Source organism: Thunnus albacares, chromosome 7, assembly GCF_914725855.1.
Source record: "Thunnus albacares chromosome 7, fThuAlb1.1, whole genome shotgun sequence".
Classification (NCBI taxonomy): domain Eukaryota; kingdom Metazoa; phylum Chordata; class Actinopteri; order Scombriformes; family Scombridae; genus Thunnus; species Thunnus albacares.
The window spans coordinates 15,760,216-15,779,944 of NC_058112.1; the positions used below are offsets into that span (position 1 = coordinate 15,760,216).

Here is a 19,729-nt window from a genome sequence, read left to right on the forward strand (position 1 = left end):
AGGATAGGTGATAAGAGTTCAGTGCTTTCCTCGGTCATATAAACTGATGTATAATCAATACAAAACCTCACTCAGGCAATTAACTTTATAAGGGAAATTCCTACCAGTATACACGTGTGACACACTTTTCTGGGAATACCCATCTGTTTACTCTACATCAAAGGCAAAGTGAAACTTTTCCTTATCCAGTGGTGCAGAAATGTAGATATTTATTCTTTAATACAGGTATTAACAAATCAAACAAAAACTGAGAAGTGATTTTTCCATTGTTTGTTCAGCATGTAATAGTGCTTCCTCTTAAAACATCTTTTCATAACCTCAACACTTATCAAAACATATTTCAACAATTCTATTTGCTTTACAGTAAAATGTATTTAACCAAATACATTGATAACAAGAACAATACACAGCAATATTGTCTGTCTTTTACACTGATCACAAGTACAGCTTTCTGTCAGCTGTTTCAGTTTGTTTTCCTGTGTCCAATCAGAATTGATGGCACGTATCTAAAATTGCTAAAAGCTCTGTAACACACACTGTGTTTTCCAACCTCCCTGCAAAAGGAGGCAAGTGAAAAAAGAGAAGTTAAGAATCACTTCTTTATAATCGATATCATTAATATAAAGAAGGTAAGTGAGACACATCCTCTCTGAGGTGTTAAATGACAGCCCAGTCTCCTCTTCTTCCTCTTTCCAGTAAATCTGCACTGTTCTTCCCCCAAATTGTGGCACTGGTTGAAAACTTGTTGTTGCAGTATTTAACATGCCAACTTTGTCTTTATTATTGCACCTTTTCTCTTCAGAAGTCCATGGACAAGGATCTTTGCTGGGCCATTTCATAGTTCCCTCTTCTGCTTCCTGCTCTGCGCACATACACATCGTACCGTCCGTCCTCCTCCTCCTCTTCATCCTCTTCCATCACTCTATCCTGCCGCCCAGATGCTCTATCCCCCATACCATGATGCCCCTGCATTCGATCTGGTTTCATACTAGGCCAGCTCTTCTTACGCAGGCTGCTGTTCAAGTCCCGGAAAGGTGGTAAGGCGCTCTGGATGTCCCCTCTGAAAGGGGGGAGCTCCATGGATCCCCTGCCTATGCCATGTGCACCCTGGCTGGCTTTGATGGAGTTGATAGAGGCCTGAGAGCCACAGTGATGTTCGTGAATGCAGCGTGAGCCTAATGAGGATCTTCTGAGCGCCTGCAGGGACTGGAGTTCCTCTGATAACTCCCCAAGGTCCCCAGACATCTCCTAAAAACGATAACATGGTTACAATATGCATAATTTCTACTATTTGTATAACACCATAAATGTTTTATTTGTATTAAAATAGCCACATAGAGCTAATATTAGTAGTAAAGTAATCAAACTAACCTTGTCTCTCAGAGTAAAGAGTTCATAATGCGGAGGGTCAAACACCTCCTGGAAGTCACCCCGCTGGAACAGGTTATTCTTACGTACCAGCACCTTGAAAATAAGAATGAACACACTCAATAAATTAACAATTTTTACAACAATATTTTATTGCATAATACAAAATAATTTGATTGTTTCACCTTTTTACGTGGCTGTTTGACTTGCACGAGAATGGAGACGATGAGGAGCAGCAGCACCACTCCCGTAGACACACAGATTATTGTCCCATGAGTCTTTGTGATCTGGTGAAAAATACCTTTGTTCTTTTTCTCTAGATTGTGTAGAGAGTGACAGAGAGAGAAATTACTAGGGAAGTTCAGAGGTACTGGGAGTACATCAGTCATTTACTCGTCGCCATTCCTGTCAGGACGGTCTATATCTTTGGTTGCCAGCAACGATTCAGAGCCTTCGCTAAAAGCCAAAGCACTAATAAACAGCCATCTCAATCAATTAATGTGCTTAAGAGCCACTTAACAGCCTAAAGGCCTTGAAGGTCTTTTAGCTGGAAAGGCGTCAAAGATGATGTGATCATGATTTTCCTGCCAAGACAAAATTTTGAACGGGTACTCTGGACTGTCAAACATTTATTAATATGCAGTGTTCTGTGGTATCAGCGGGAAAAATGACATAAAAGACTTGATGGGATAGAAGAGAGGGTGTGTATCCCCTTGCTAATATTTTGTAGATTTATAGCCACTGTAACTACACATTTTAATACAGACCAGCATAGTAGACGTTCAAAGAAAGAATTACAGACAGCTTTGGCACAACTAGAGTACCTTTGCAGTTGCTTTCATCCCAAGGGAAGACACAGTTTTGTATGCCGTTGCACACCAGAGAAGTGTTGATGCACATGTTACTGTGGCAAAAGAATGCACTGCCTACACAGGGTGCTGAAACACAAACACAGGTGCACAGTATGTTACATATGCAAACAACAGTAGAAGAGAGTTTAATTACTGTAACTCTTGGCCATAGTTATGAAAAATGTATTTAAAAATGATATATTTATTATCTTATTACTGATATGCCCTTCCTTTCTTTTCAAAAGTATATATGAGAACACAGCACATTGCATCCTTATTAGGATGCAATGTTGAATAGAAACCACAGGAGGGCGCCGCTGCAAAACTGTCTGCAATCATACATCCAAGTCAAATACTATACTTTGCCCTGCATTTGCAGCAGACACTAAACAAAAGGAACATTGGTGAAAATGTAAAATGACAGAGGTTAAGAACAATCTGAAGCAAAAACTCACGGTCAGCAAAAGATGTGAACAGCATCCGGAAACGACTGAGACGGCTTGCCTCATCAGCCCACATCCTCACTACTCCCACACCAGTGTCCAGCATGATGTCATTAGCTACTGTACTACAAAACTTGGCCTGCAAGAAACCACACACCATTTTCTCTTGTGCTGTCAGATGCGTCGTCTCATTGAGGCCAAGTTCTGTAGAACAGTTGCTATATATTTTTGGTTCAGATGTTATGTTAAAAAGAAGCATGATTAACAAGTAAAGACAGAGAAATACAATAAAGTGTGCGACAAATAAAGTACATCATATCAAGGGCCTTTAAATCTACAGTCTACAATCTTAACATAAATGACTATACCTTTAGGTCCTCGATGGCATTACTGCCATCATAAACAGCCACAAAGTTCTTCTTACATTCATTTGAGTTTTCCATCTGATATTCCAAGAACCGCAGGTAAATCTGGAATAACCAATGAGGAGATATTTACATTTTGTTCATTTTTCATACCATTCAGCATATTTTGCTTTTCCACATGAAGACAATTTAAAGGCATCGCTACATTAAGGGATCAAATATAAATCACTTTGAGCCAGCTTTATGTAGATTATTGGATTATCAATGCATATGTTTGCTTTATATTTCAAGCTGTGGATGTACTGTTAGTGAATTTTTGATGATAAAAGATGTAAAAGCATGTATTATGTGCATGTATTAAAGGTTTTTGATGATATGAAATCCGCATGCTTTGTCTTTATGATTATGTGAAGGATATCCCAACTGATGTGGAGCGGATGAGGAGTTATGGAGGAAATACACTGCAGGCTGGAAACTCATCTTTTCAAGCACTGCATGTCATTTTGCTCCCTATGAATCACATCCCCTCTCCCTAACATAATTTTCTGGAGAAGTTGTTTTATAGATATATATCCAACAATATACCATATAAAACGCCGTACCCTGTTGTTTGTTGGGGCGCGTATAGTCCAGATGCAGTCCACTGCCTGGTCTGGCTTTACTTTATACTCCTCCTCCACCTGACTAGAACGGATCAGGCCATCAGCCCCAGACAGCTCAAACTGACAATCTGACCCACAGACAGTAACAGAGGCAGAGAAAGTGGAAACACACAAGAGAGAAAGGATCACATCACAGTAAATCTAAAGAGGTTGTTTGAGTAGGATGAGCTGTGTGGTTGCACTACCTGGAATGGGGTTTAAGAGTCCTCCCACGTGCAGATGAAATTCAGGGTCTTTGAAGGAAATCACAGAGATAGAGAGAGAGATATTACATCAGCATCATTATCGGTGAGAGTGCAGACATTTGATTTTCTAGTAACAGCTAAGATGTTTGATTGAGGCTTTACCAGATGAGTTCCAGGATGGTGTAGTGAGAACATTGCCACACAGGGAACAGTAAACCCTCCTACTGTGTTTTAATCACCTGCAGTAAAGCTGTACTGAACCTGGAAGCCAATCCCCTCCAGCTCTTCATCACTGAAGAAGCGGATCCACATGAAGCGTCCACTGGAGAGGACGAGTCCAGGACTGGCAGAGCCACAGAATCGATTGATGAGCGGAGAGAAACTGAAGGGACCGTCCCGCACCTCGATGTGGTCGAAACGACACTCAAATGAGGCCTCAATGTAGAAGTTCTCATCAAACAGCAGCTCAATCCTCTGCCGGGGCAAGGCTGGGGGAGGCAGGGCAGAGTGTCACTTCTACTGTCACACAGGTGATTCAGAGATATAATACCACCAGAGAATATACAGGGGACAGACAAAATATTTGCTCCTTTCACATTTTTCTCAGTGTTGCTGATTTTCTATACAGAATTACTGGAGATAAGACTGTTTTATTTGTTACATTTCTTGCACTCTGAAAAAGTTATCACCTGCCAGCTGCTTTGTGCTTTAAGTGAACATAGAGAAAAACTTTCGCATTGGATGTAATAAGTTGGTCAGATATTGTCTTGACTTTGTTACCGACAAAGACATATAGTATTAAAACACAAAGAGAATATTATTCAAAATCTTTAAATACAATCAAAAATTATGTGTGACCAATTCATGATGAGCAATGTTGATGTCACTTTTGAAAGACGGAGGCAAGAACAACAGCAGATTGCATCCGTGGTGATCTTTCACAGCATGCAAGATACAAATACTGTTGTTGTTTTCTCCATCAGATTCTGTTTAATCACCACCAAAACCCACAAAAGAATCCAACTTCATTTCAGTGAAAAAAATCTGCAACTTTCAAGAAAATTGGTTTAGGAGCACTGTAGTTATCAGGGTCAGGTGCATGTTGTTGGTTACCTTCCAGTACGTACAGGCACTCCTTGTTGGGAGGGTACGTTTTCGGGTAGTTTGGGGAGCTGAAGGTGCCACCATCTGTGTTTCGTACCCAGTTTCCACAGTGACGAGAATGCTGCGGCCACTGAGAAGGTTTTACCCCTTTTGATCCTGCACCTCCATCTGCATATGTGATATGACGCCCAAATGAGACATCACATCCTGACATGATTATGCAGTAAATATGAACTAATCCTTAATTGAAATTACAGTATGTGTCCTGATTTCATAAAGGGCTTCTGTCAGTAGTGCAGGGAAGATATCAACATTACCTTTGGTTTTTTGTGCCAGAGCAAATCCCTCCTCAACGAACAAGAGAAAGATCCAGACTGTAAAGGAAGCCGGCAGTGTGTGAGGAGGGGTACGACCAAGGAATAAAGGAAGGGGAGAGAGAAAGAGCTTAGCAGGATTTGTATGTCTGTACTCTCTGAATCCCTGAATGTACAGTATATAAGAGACCGGGGATCCAGAGTTCAAAAGCTTGACTGTGAGAGAATAAGGACACGCTGCTTCCACCATCTGCTTGCTTAACTCTTCCTCCTGCTTTTCCTATTTTTTAAGGTTTAACTAACTCTGTGGGTTTAAGTAAGGTTTAAGTAACTCTGTGGACAAGAGTTTAGACTGTTGACAATCTGTGGTCTCTCACAATACAGGGTGAGGACAGCTAATGGGAAATTTAAAAAAAACATGACAGTGCCATGAAATCATATCTTGTGCCACATTTGTGTCTATTACATAAAATTTGACCTAAATAGAGGTCTAGCCCAAGGACACTTGGCCACTAAAATTTGTTTTGAGTGTTCACCAAAGTGGCATGTTGCTGTGAAACTGCAAGATAAAACAGGCGTTGTAATTTTGGCTGTGGACATTTGTACACTGTGTTTGCTGTACTGTAGGTGAATGTGGCAGCTAAGAAAGAAAACATGTGAGACATTTCACCAAGTATTACTAAAATCTATGTGCTGGTTTCTGGCCTACAAGACTATAATTCTTTTTTTGTAATTGAATATTTATTGGTTGTCTTTTGCTTTTTTGTCAACTGCTTGCATAGACTTTTATTCCATGATATCATGTGTTATGTTAAATTAATCAAAATGTAATCAACCTGAAACCAGACATCAAGAAATGACCTGATGTAACAAATAATACGTCTTTCATTGAACTGATGGCAAACATTCAGCTACAATGTCATACACTGCATTGAAGAATCAAAGGGTTTTAGTTCAATAAGAAAAAAATATTCACATTTCTTTCCATAGAGCCACTTTCACAGAGACCATATTCAGTGTGTGGAAGTGAGGAAGCAGCAGCAGTTTAAATCCTCCGGTCCAGGAGCTGAGCCGTCACACGCTGATGCATCGAAAATTTGGGATTGTTATTGCATGTGCACCTTGCAATCCTTGTTTTGTTTTCTTTTACCAATAAAGGAGAGCAGGTTGAGTCGGGAGCTGTCACTTCAGCACCAAGTAACATTACACCACCTTGCACCAGCACAACTTTCAAACCAAATAGATGTGTCTGTCTTGATGCCAAAATGTTTGATGAATTTTTTTTTGCCTGCTCTCCATATTTACAGCAATCACCAAATTTTGACAGTCTGGTTGAATTCAAAACAGCGACAATTTGTGTATTTTTTACATTGCCTCAGTGTGATGACAGTAATCCGGTAATCCGGATCAAAACATGCGGATTACCTGAAAATATCAAAGTTTGCTAACAAATGTGTAAGTAGCCTGCCAAGAAAGCGACATCTGAAACAGATTAGAGTAAAAAAGATTATAGAAACTCCCGTGTCTCTCAGCCTTCATCTCTCTGACACACTGAGAGCCCCACATCATGCAAATATGGATGATCCCACTCACCTACATACATCCTCTCAGCTGGACTCCGTTTTCTGGGCTTTGATTTCAAACTTGACCAACTGTGTATCTCCTCACACCCCCCGCACATTGAAGTCAGTAGTCCGGATTAACGCATGTTAGAACCACTGATTTACAAAATCCAACTTTCACCTTTTCATCCTAATCCCATTGGTCAAGATGAGAGACGCCCCTGTGAGAAAAAGGAGCTGGTGAACTTCTGATTCATCCTCACTCTTCTCTCAGGGAATTGAAAGGAAAAAAAACTGTCAGATGAGCACAGTTTTCCAGTGCAAGGACGGTGTTCCTGCAGAGCTCAAGTCTGTATCAAACTGAGACTCTTCCTCTCAAATAAACGGATCAGTCTGCGGCTGCTCGCGGTTTTAAGATTGGGCTCAGTTGGCGCGAGAAGGGGGAAGAACTGATTGCGCATGTGCATCATCATTACATGATTAATAAGAAGTGACATTATAATCCTATCATAGCCTGTTTGGCATAATGACGAATTATATTAGGAATTCTCCTATTTAAAAAATTTAATTAGCTGATTGGGCAAGTGTCTAGACGGCAAATCCACACACACACACACACACACACACACACACACACACACACACACACACACACACACACGGGACACTTGTGCCAAAAAGCTCAGTGGGCATTAATCAGTCAACACATTGTATTCCTGTGCATTTCTATGCAGAGCAGAGAACAGGACACGTTCCCTGTTGTCTTTTTCCATTTTTCTCGAAGGACACATGCTGCCTAAAGCCTAAAAAAAAAAAAGCTGGAGAGCTGCAAAAAGATGAAAATAGAAGCCAGGAGTTGGTGGGCTGGGGATGTTCCTTTGATGTGTTTTTGATGTGACTTTTATCAATAGAACCTGTCACCGTAGCCACTGGCAGATTTGTGTCTTTTCAGCTGATTGTAATTGCTTCACAGCCAAAGACATTCTTACTTTGACAGATGATGCCTGGGTGCAAATGAGCGATATATTCAGATATCCTCCCTTCAATCCCTCTGTTCTTTTACACTCACACTTGCATGGTCAGGTGCATCCATATCACAAAACAGCATTCAAAGTTTCTTCAAAGCAAACTACCATTCGACAGATAAGAAGCAAGGGCCGAACTATGACCTAAAACAGCAGCCTTTCTAATTCCCCATAACTTTAGAGTGATCATTAGATCTTCAGTACAAAGAACAAATATTAGTCTCTTAATTGTAGTTGTAGTGGAGGTAATAGTGATATGCTCAGTCTGTGTCTGTCACTAGGTTCACCACCATGTATCAACCAGAATACCACATGAAGCCAAACCTCCAGAGACATAGAGAGCTGAGAGAGGCTTGATATGCTGTTTACTTCTTCCCTTTGCAGTAACACATATACAGATATTCCAGTAATCATACAGTAACAGCCTGGTGTTTATGTTTGGTTGTAGTTTAGATCACTTAAAACGAAAGTTATTGCACTGCACAACCGGAGTAGTCCATCACTCAACCAACCCACTTAACACTGTGTTGAACTGAGTGACATTAGTTATCCACTACCAGCATGTAGGTTGGTTCACCTCATAGAATTACCAGCACTGAATGAACATACACTATGTACACCGAGCAGTACATTAGACATATAAGCACCATGTGGGTGACTGTAATTAATAACACTAAACATGTAACTTTGGGAACTTACAGTGGTTGTTATAGCACTGATCCTGTGCAAGTTGCTCTTACCAGCAGTGGTGGAAGAAGTACTGAGATCCTAAATGTAGCAACTCCATGATGTAAAATTCATATTCATAATAATAAATAGTAAGGTAGTATTATCAACAAAATGTAATTAAAGTATCAATAGTAAAGTTACTTTGCAGTCTGCAGGGTTTTATTATTATATTTTTTATTACTGGATTCATATTTTTGATGCCTAAACATATAAGCAGCATTTGATTGTTATAGCAGGTGGAGGTGGAGCTAATGTTAACTAGTTTACCATTGGGCACTTTAATCTTTTTCATTATATTTCATTATTATATGATGATCATATGTAAAATTGTAGTCTGACTCTGCAAAATAATTTCTAACTACAGCTATCAGATAAATGTAGTGAAATAAAAAGTACAACATTTGCGTCTGAAATGTAGTGGCAATATAGTACAAAGTAGCAGGAAAAAATGGAAATACTTGAGTGAAGTATAACTACCTCAAACTTGAGCACTGGTAAATGTAATCAGTTACATTCCACCCATTCATGGGTGCTACTCACACTAGCGGTAGATACGATTAATATCTTTCTCTCAGCGTGTGTAATTTATGTTGGAAAAAGTTTTTTTTTCATGATGATGATCCTCCTTCCTTCCTTGTTTCTTTGTATTTCCTTTTCAACATAAATAAATGATCCACAAGATGAACGGCAGTCACAAAACTTGACAAACAGCCAGCAAACCACAAAACTTCCTATCATAAAGCCCAGGGGCTATATTTTCAAAGTCTCCAGGGCCATCATTATTCAGTAAGGTGGGACCAATTTTTCTTCTGCAGTAACAACCTTGGGGTGAATTAATTCAGCAGGAGATGAACACACTCACCCACACAATATATGCACAATCATAAAGTTGCATCATCTGGGCTTGTGTTTAAAGCGACACTTTTCCCCTTGTGATTGATTATAGAGTGAAAGTGTTGTCTCAGAGATGCATGAATCATTTATTTTCTGCGGTGAGTTCAGGTTTGGAAGGACTGCTGCTACACCGCCTCATCCTGAGCTGTGTGACATTTGAACTGCAGCGAGAAAGTGCAAGTGACTGCTAGCCTCTATGAACACCAGCTGTTACGCTCATGAACAGATGCCACAGTTGGCTTTCCTCTCTATTTGTTACTCTCTGTCCGTCTGTCTGTCTGTCACTCAGTCTCTCAGTCACTCGTAAACCCACCCGCAAACTGAGAAACTCATACACATACACCTTTGTTTACCGCACATCAAAGGCATTCAAATCTGCATCTGTTGCTATGGTAACTCAGCTGGTGTCTTGCCTGCTTCTTCTGAGGCAATCAGAGACCTAGAAAGCAGAGGTTTTAAGGGGTTTGACAGAGACAGGGATTGAAGTGGAACAAAAGACAAAATCTCCCCCGACTGTCAACCTGTGCTGCTGCTGCTGCTGCTGCTGCTGCTGCTTCTACAACGGGTGAAGTTTTTGTTTTATATTAACCTAAAGCAAATGGAAATATATGTTTTCTTTGAATCCCCTTTGAGTTACCGTAATGCTGGGAAAGCTGCTGCAATACAGAAAGGTCCTTGTAGTTTTTAATTTGCTTCCACTATGCATACTGTAATTTTTCCTGATTAAATGTTTTGCGAAAATCCATTTTCAATGTCCTGCATGTGTATGGACTCTCTCTATAAGAACTATTCAAAAAGCTGATGAAAAGGGATATTCAGTCTATGATATGAATACAGTGACACAAAGAGACTGATTAACTTAGTAGTACATGAAAACAAGTTTGCTGTTTTATTTGTACCTACTCAAATGCAGCTGAAGCTTTGTAAGAATCAAACATAATTTCTTTTGGCAAAACAATCTCATCTCAACTTGACCAAAACTTCAAGAACAGCTATTAATGGACCTTGTAGTGAAATTGTTTCACCGACAGCTATTTCTAAGGTCAAGACTGAACTTTCAGAAAATAAAACTGCCACAAAATTAGCCACAAAACAAATCAAGTTGTATTTTCCTTTTTTTTTACCCATGAGAAACTTGCATGCAGGTGTAATTTAACTGTACCTGCACTTTATTGTGTTTTCTCGTGATTCTATTGTGTGTTTGTTTTTTTTTGCCTTTGCAGCAATAGTAAGAATGCATGGTGACTGGCATGATTGCACCAAAGAGCAACTGCACGGTGAAACATCAACATCCTCTCAGTGCCAGTCTCCAAAATGTCCTACATAACTTAATTTTCAACATTCCTTCATCAGCTGTAGATTAGATTCATGCATTACATGTAACGGAAGAACTGTAATGTGAAGATAATCAGACATCTTGCTGTAATGTCACAACCTTTGTGGCAAAACGAATAAATGACCACCAATAGGAAGGCAGTGACAGAAAAGTGGAACTAAAGGCAGATAATGAATCCTAAACTGTTCATTTGTGGGGCCAGGATTGTAATTAGCATTTTGATTGGAGTCTTAAACCAGGCAAGTGATTGCTCTTATTAGCATGTGCTTAAGGATGAAATTAACATCTTTAATTTGGCAGAGGCTACGCTTGAATGAGTCAGGTGACACTGCTGGGTGAAATCAAATTTTACTCTCTTCATTCTTTCTTTCCTTTTTTTGTTCTTTCAGAACACATGCATGAACTGTCTGTATGCGTGCCTGTAAAGTATGTGTGCATGTGCGTAGCTTGTCTTGTATTGAAAATCATTTTGTTTGTCTGAAAAGAACAATGAGCTTTCAATGAAAGGGTCAGGGATTACATAGCAGGGTGTCACATGGAGTTCAACAGGGTTAAGCGGTCCCAGGGGCTTTCTAACTATATCTCCTACCATGGTTATGCACTATGTGGACTTTCAATCCGCGCTGCCGTTGATTGATCTGCTCACTGCAGTAACACACAACAGATTGACGAATTTAAAAGGAAAGCACTTTTATCAGCTTCCGAGGAAAAGTCATTAAGATACCACCATGAGCCTGTGATTGGCATGAAATCCCTGTGGATTTGGCCTATTACTGTTGATGAGGAAGTAGCCTACGAGTCCTGACTTTAATAGGGTGGAACAGATTACTGAGTCCCAGTGACTCATCTATCATCATATTGATTTGGTTTTTTGTTTTTTGTTTTTATTGCTTGACAGATTTTATCACCTTTGTTCATTACATGGGAATTGAAATGATGTCACAACTGTAGATTATGTCACAAAAAATCACTAGACACAGGTTATGTGGTGTAGCAATAAGACCTTTTGCTTTAGTGTACCTACACCTTTCCTTTCCTTTCCTTTGCTTTTTCTTTATGGCTCTACTCTATACTTGAAATTCAATCATCCCTGTGACTCCTTACATAATAATCAGCTTAAGGTTCAAAGCCAGACTGTCCCAGGAGCCCCAGACCCCGAGAATAAACACAAATATCTTTTTCCTAAACTAATTTAGACATATGGGATATCATGGAGCAGGAAGAGTGGATGCTAAATTCCATTCCTATCTCTGACCCATTTGACAACAGATTAGACAAAGAAAGACGGAAAAGAAATTAAAAAATGACCTTATTAGACAAATGTCAGGAAAATAACTATAAACCCTGAAAACAAACCAAAGCAAAATCTGTTGTAAGATAAGTTTGGTCAGCTATTGAAAATATAATATTACATTATCATATATAATATTATTACTGGTTTCCTATTTCACTTTCACCCAAACCCAATAAGTATGTCTTTATGTTATTTGTATCCCTTCTTCTCTGCTTTACAATCTCCATAATCTGTTAATGTTCATCCCAAGCCTCCATGGCATGTTGTATGCAGGCTTTCTGTATTAATACAAATTCACATATGATTTGCTGTGTGTTTGGTGTCCATTTTATATCTTCTTACATCTTTTATACATATTTCATCAAAGACAGAAGCAATAAAACATACCCTTCCACCCAAACACACACACATAGTTTCTCAGAAAACTTGTGAAATGCAACTAAATGCCAGCTCATTTACTCCCATCTTGAAGTCTTTTGCTCTTTTTAAGATCAAACATAAACTGCATCCAAGTGAAAATTAATATTTTGAGGGGAAAGACACAAGTTTCTTCTTGTTATTCAGGATAAGTCATCTGGGAATTTATCCCCTGAAGCATTTTCCCTTATTTTCAAAGATGTGAAGTAAGCCAGGAATGAAGAAAACACAGTTACTATAATGTTTTTGGAAAAGCACCCTTTAGGTACAGTAAGTAGAGAAGATTTTCAGTGTTGATGAGCTGGTTTGGGGGTTCAATGTTTACTGGTAGAACTGTTACCTTGTTGGAACAACAAACTAAAGTTCTCAAAACTTCTAATTATCAAGTCAAATCCAATGGACAATCTCCAACATGCTGTGTGGTCTACTTTAAACAAAATATTGTTTATAACATTTTTTCATAAATGTCTATTTTGCGTCTTCTTTGCCAATTTACATAGAGTTTAGTTCATGATTAAAACCCATATTTATGCTAAAACATTTTTTTGAAAGAATATAAATAAATAAAAATGATGTGCTGTGCTCAATATTTCTGTTTGGGCTAAAAGACTACACACCATATTGTCTTTGAACATGGTTTTGCACTGGGAATAATTGGCTCCCATGTGTTTTGTTGTATCAAAGCCAAGTGAGAACTGAGAGACCCCTTCAAGGTGGAATGACTTCCTCTTTTCCGCAGGTGTCGGACTTTGTGTGGCCAACTCACACATTTGAAGTTGTTTGTGTGTCCTGTTGCTACACAAGAAGGAATGATGCCGATACCACCGTCTGCGTCTGTGAACATGCACTAATATGATCATACGCACCATAATGAGATGATGTTGTGTCTCTCCGAAATAGATAACATTATCCTCTTCATGACCAGTGGAATATCATCTTGCTCTATTGCGCCATATGGCCAATCACAACAAGGGTTCCTGGAACGGATGGCCAATGGTAATGACCCTTACACAATGCAGGGTTAAGCCGAGGAAGACGACTAGGAGATTAGTCTGGTTCTCACCACTTAGGTCCCTCAGAACAACATGTAAAGAGGAAGCTGTGGATAACAAGAGAAGGTGTTGATTACATTAGGTGAAAATTACTCACTAAATAAACTGCTCAAGTCCCATTTAATTTGTATCACTTTAAACCCTCAACTATAAATCAAACGTGCCTTAATAAAAATTTAAGAATAAAGATTCTTTATCCTGACATCAACATCAAATCCATGTTAACCAAAACTACAGTACTGATGCTTTCATGTCAGTAGGTTTAGCAAACATTTTGGCCATGTTTGACCCACAAATAAAGCAGTGACAAGCTTTACTATATTAGAAAACAGAAATCTTCTTAGTACAGACTGATCTGTGGATGTGGCAGCAAGCCTGGAGGAGGATGAGTCCAATACCACTTTAGGTTGTTCAGAGATGTTTTGGTTATATTATTTTAATAAAGATTTGAATAAAAGTGACTATAAGCTTGTGATGATGATGATGAGATATAGAAAAAAAATCATTTTGGTTTATAGAAACAAATAAATAATAGTGTTGTTGTTGTCATTAAAATGATAACAGATGGATATGATGCAACTTTGCAAGATGACTGAGACCCTGATGTTAGACCAAAAGTGTGTATTTCACTGGAAACCAGTTGTGTAACAAATAACAATCTGTGCCTGGTAGAAAATGTCAGTCATCCAGTGGTGTTTAATGTCAAGAAAAAGGCTATAAATAACAAAATGCGTGTCTGCTGACATCTGTTTTCAATAATAATAATATGGTGAGAGATTTTGAGGATTTTTTTATTTCACACCCGTTCAGTCTTCTGATTACTTCCTAAAATACGATGGGCTTGAGAGCTTTAGGGAAAATGACATTGTGCGTGCATCTGGCTGTTAACACGCTCTTTGCATTGAGATTTTTTTCTCCTCCCTTTTCCCCCACTTTTTAATTTAGTCAAATATACAAAGCTGGCCTTTGCAATCAAGGCCTAAGCACTTGTAGGAAGGGGCTTTAGAAACATAATTAAAAGGCCTGAGTGAGAGCAGGCAGCTTTGGGTACAAAGTGACAGAAAGTGAGAGTCTGATATAAGGTTGTTTTGAACATCAGCGATTGAAAGAGGCTGATGAAAAGTACAGAAAGAGAGGAGAAAAAAGGGAAAAGTGAGAAAAAGTGTGTCATACGACTAGACTGACAGGGATTATTTACTGTTGGCCAGTAAGAATAAGGCACACAGGGCCAGAAGCCATCAGTGCCTCACTATGTCAACTCATACGAAGAATGTGTATCAACAATTAAGTAAAGGTCTACTATTACTCTCTGATCACAGCATGAGAAATAGGAGTAAAAGGGTCAAAAAGCAGTGTTGATGACCATAATTTAACTTTTCAGCAAAATGCTGCTTTATATGCAAGAGATTCAACACACCAATCAAAATATGTGAGGAAGAAGCAAGAAATACCAAAATGTCCACAAGGAAGAGTCATCTAACAGCAAATGTGGATGATCTGAGACAACAGAGAGTCCAGGGTGAGAGATGTGATTTTGGCTGATTAGACTTTGCAACACGGTTTTAATTACAACGCACAGCATTTGTAACCCTGATTAATTCCAACAACGACAAACTGTACAGTGTGTGTGTGTGTGTGTTTATGTAAGTGTGCTGTTACATCTCTATGAGATGGAAGTGAGTGAGGACAGAGAGAGATAGAGAGAGAGAGAGATTCGGAGATCAGGGTTTAACTTTCTGAATATTAAACTTTACATGTTCACACATTTTCTAACCACATACCTTTTTAAAATGTATCAGCTCTATAAATTCATATTATCCTAATATTATCCTTTCAATAATAACTAAAGTACATTCAATGAGGACACAAGGTGAGTTTTTGAGTTTAGTGAGTTTAGTATTATAGTGTCATACTGTCAATCCACTCAAACTACTTAGATGAAATGTTTCTGTGAGCCAAATGATGAGTCACAAACTCAACTTCAAAAATGTTACCTGTTGATATCATAAAATAAAGTGTATATGTTCTAATGAAAGGTAACTGCATGTAAATATTGTACCTTTAACTTAAGAGCTTTAATTACTTGTTGCTTTGCATATTTAGTTAGATTTCACCTATATCATGGTGCGACCATCACCAGCTACTAGATTAAAATGCTGCATCAATAATAATAATAATATAATCTAGTAATATAACACTGAGCCATTCTGAGTATTTATATTTTTGATTTTGACTTATTTTGTTGATATTAATGTAGGCTACCAATTTTTTTTTTACTTGGAACTGAGTATATGTAGCTTACATTGTAATATTACTTTTACTTCAGGAAGGTATCTGCATACTTCTTAAACCATGCAAAATATGAACTATGTGCAAAATCATAAAACTGGCACAGTGTGAAATTAGTTTTAAAAGGTAGAAGAGTGAAGGAAGAAGAAATAGAAGAAGGGAACCGATAAAATAGAGGAAATGTTTCAATTGAAAACATTACTTTTGCTAAAACATGGCCTGCTGGTACCTTATGATTATGCAATACGCTGTTTGTCCACTAAGTGGCGCTAAAGAGAAGCCAGTCATGGTCACATGACTACAACAAAACGACACCCCCCTACGACATCCATGCAGCCTCTTGTTGGTGTTTCCAATGCAGTTAATTGTGGACAATATAACCATATTGTAGACGTATAAATGACTTAGGTACAGTTGTGCACGTTTAAATAACGCCAATATGTCAGAGAGGCACCGCGCGCTGCCGCCATGGATGTCAAAGAAGGAGGAGAAAGTGAAGGAAAAGGAGCCGCTGAAGACCAGGAGGAAACGGAAAGCTGCAAGGTAGTCAACGTTAGAAAGAAAGTCTGGATTTTAAGCTTCAGTTAAAGGTTGATAAGTTAATAAGATTCGCACTTGCTTGTTTTCAGGGCTGCTTTCTACTGTATGAACGAGAAAGAGCTGGTTGAAGCTGCTGTTTCATATCTGGCCAACTGTGCTCGCGAGGATCACGTTGCTCTCCTCACTGATCAAAAGGTGGCGCTGTTTACTCTCTTTTTTAACCTTTTAAAAGCTTTCAATACTGATAAAACTGCTTTGAAAGACCCAACTATTGATTTACAGTTATTGATATACTGGGGTAACAAAAGAATACATAATATATGGAAGTGACTGATCTCATACAAACAGGTATCTAAAAATGTAATGTTAATGTATCATGGGAACATCTTAGTACATTTAGATCTTAGTACAAACTTTTGACACATACATGGATATTTAAAACATCTTGTTCACTAGTATACCTAAATGTACAATGTATAAGTTAAAGGTGCAATGTGTAGAATTTAGTGGCATCTAGTGGAACAGACTTTGCAGAAATGGAATATAATATCATATAAGTATGTTTTAATCAGTGTATAATTACATGAAAATAAGAATCGTTGTGTTTTCATTACCTTAGAATGAGCCCTTTATATCTACATAGGGAGCAGGTCCTCTTCCACAAAGTCTGCCATGTTGGACTACCATGTTTCTACAGTAGCCCAGAACGGACAAACCAAACACTGGCTCTAGAGAGGGGCCTTTCACATTTTTCACGAGTTTCACAGGCACCATAGGTTTAATCTCACGAGACCAGACATCATAGCTCTCTTTACATTTTGTAAAGAACACATCTTACCAGCAATGAGGCTGTCCCCCCATTCGTCTCCGTAGTGAACTGCATATCACTGCCCCAAGGGCTGCCCTAAAGACTTTGGATTGGTTCTGCAGTGCAGGGTTTTTTAAACTCTAATTGTTTCCAACTGGTTTTAAAAACGAAACCTGGGAGATTGTCCTCACTCTCTATGAGCAGAGCATTTAGAGACTAAGCTGTGAGTCAGTGTGTGTGTAGGTTCTCCTACACACTTGGAAGGGGAGGAGGAGGGGAGGAGTATTCAGTTGGCTGCAAATTCTGTAAACTCACACTAGATGACACTGAATCTTCCACACTGGTCTTTTTTTTTTTCTTAAAAAGTATACTTGTCACACCATTTTTCATTGTAGATGTAAAATGCATATTATTCCTCATAGCAGTGATCAAAACTTGAGTGACTGCCCTTCCCCCACAGGTTGAAGACAAGACAGGAGACACCATCGTGAAGATGAGTGTGAAAACTGCTGCTTCAAAGTCAATAACAAAGCCGGTGATAGAGGCTTCAGAGGAGGAGTCCTCAGACTGCGGCGATGACCAGGAGTCAACGTATGTTTCAGAAACAGACTTGGACATGACAGAAGTGCAAACAGTGCCATACACCGAGATCCCTCAGCATCAGCGGTCTGAGGGTCAGAGTTCAGGACTAGCTCAGGATCACAGCAGTCTTGTGAGTGCTGGACTGCAGGCTGAGAAAAGAGAGGCGCACTCGCAGAAGCCTGAAGATGCAGTAGAGGACGATGCCCTTCGGCTTGTGCGGGAAATTTTTTTCACCTGATAATGGACTCTGTTGAATCCCACTGAAATGTTTGCACTAAGCCTTGCAAAATGTTTGCACCCAAGGGAAAATCTTAACTTAAAAGGGACTGCTGAAAAATTTAAGAATTCACATAACAGTCAAAGCAATACTAGCTGCAAACTGGAGAACCAACCCTTTAATTTGTGATGTCACTTGGATGTAAAATTTCAAAGCTCCTGCACTGAAATGAGGCGTATATTCTGGTGTATGTTCAAATGACGGCATCTAAACCGCATTTTGGTAGGACAGCTCAATTTAGCATCTTACATAGTGGCATCACAAAGTCTGCAGCCTGTTCAGCTATGTCTTTTACACCCCACTGTATTGCAAATGTAGCAGTTTCTGTTTGATTAAAACTGTGCTGGGACACTGAGCTAACATGAGTTCTTTAAAATGTTGCGATTTAATCATCCTTACACAGTTAACATGGTGTTCTGTGTTCAGATTTCAGATTAGATATGTTACTACGAGTGTTTGAGCGGAAGATTTAACAAGAAATCCAGGACACTTTGTGGTTGATAGAAGTGAGTAAAAGCTGAATCTTTGCTACTGAATGTGACACTGACATTAACTGTGGTAGTTTTACAGCCTACATCCTCACAGAGGTTTAGTGGTTCAACCAGAAGACCTAAATTCAAGCACATGTGTAGGCAGCCACTTTGTTTGCTCAAGTTTTAATGAGCAATTCTCTGACATTCCTATCAGTTCACTGTCCACTATACTGTAGCTGTACCTCTGGCCTCTTTGCATGAGGGCGAACAAAAGGGGAATTTCCTTACAGCAAGCGGGGTCAGTGAAGCAGCTGCAGGTTTTCTCTTGTTGACACCGCAGGTTAAAGCCTTACCCCGTGTCTAGACAGCGTGAGCAGCATGTCAGCAGAGCAGCAGCAAGTGCTCCGTCTGTGTGCCTACACTGGTGGCGTTCAGGTGCAGTGTTGAGCGTAGGTCATCCGCGTGTTGGAAGTCTCCGAGCCCAATATGCATGACCGTAGTGACATGCATAAAACATAGGGAAAATAGACTTGAAGCGTAAATGAATGCTTCAGGTCACAGTTACGCCTGTGAGATGCTAGCCTGCATGGAGCCGGTGCAGACATCTCCATAGATTAAAGTAAGAGTGTATCTATTGCGTGTGACATACTCGTGAAAAACGCGTCTGACACTCTTGCTGTTTAGACACGGTTACACTGACATTGAACTGTTAGATCATAGAACATACATTTTACACATTACATAATATTTATTCTAATGTGAATTTATGTTCACTGGACATTATAGTTAACTTTTGCCACTTTAATAAATGATGAAGTAGTAGTCATTTGTACGTACTTTCTTTTAATATACACAAAAACATTTAGAATATGTTTTTTGTCCTTGGAACAAGCTGTATAAAAAACTGCTTGTGTGAACTCCAGCTGTCAGCACCAACTCCATTATTCTTCTAGCTTTTTATACGATTTAAACTCATAAGCACCTACCCAACAGCTGCACATATCAGAGAAAACAAACCATATTTCTGGTTTTTAGTGAGATATTTACCTACATGGCTGTTGTTTTCTTAAACCAGTTTGTCTAGATTTCAAGAACACTGTTACAACACGCAAAAGCAACTACAGTATGCTCCAGCAGATTTAACCAAAGAGAGGTACAC

At 39.1% G+C, this 19,729-nt stretch overlaps 2 protein-coding genes across 3 annotated transcripts; one reads left to right on the top strand and one right to left on the bottom strand.

Annotated features, from left to right (window-relative positions):
* Positions 1-43: 43 nt before the first annotated feature.
* Positions 44-8,725, bottom strand: neto2b (neuropilin (NRP) and tolloid (TLL)-like 2b). Of its 2 annotated transcripts, none has more exons than XM_044356660.1 (12): positions 6,886-8,725; positions 5,296-5,352; positions 5,002-5,146; positions 4,114-4,362; positions 3,875-3,922; positions 3,630-3,757; positions 3,031-3,132; positions 2,675-2,801; positions 2,193-2,306; positions 1,554-1,684; positions 1,372-1,464; positions 44-1,248 (listed from the first exon to the last, which is right to left on the bottom strand). In XM_044356660.1, exons 3-12 carry the CDS (start codon positions 5,060-5,062, stop codon positions 799-801), a joined length of 1,503 nt encoding a protein of 500 aa, XP_044212595.1. In that variant the 5' UTR covers positions 5,063-5,146; positions 5,296-5,352; positions 6,886-8,725; the 3' UTR covers positions 44-798. The 2 variants fall into 2 exon arrangements, with proteins under 2 accessions (XP_044212595.1, XP_044212594.1); XM_044356659.1 differs by having other exon boundaries at positions 45-1,248; positions 4,988-5,146; positions 6,886-8,724.
* Positions 8,726-16,177: 7,452 nt separating this feature from the next.
* Positions 16,178-18,452, top strand: si:ch211-127m7.2. The gene is made up of 3 exons (XM_044356662.1): positions 16,178-16,433; positions 16,520-16,625; positions 17,699-18,452. The coding sequence occupies exons 1-3, from the start codon at positions 16,330-16,332 to the stop codon at positions 18,056-18,058; spliced, it is 570 nt and encodes a 189-aa protein (XP_044212597.1). The 5' UTR covers positions 16,178-16,329; the 3' UTR covers positions 18,059-18,452.
* Positions 18,453-19,729: the final 1,277 nt, after the last annotated feature.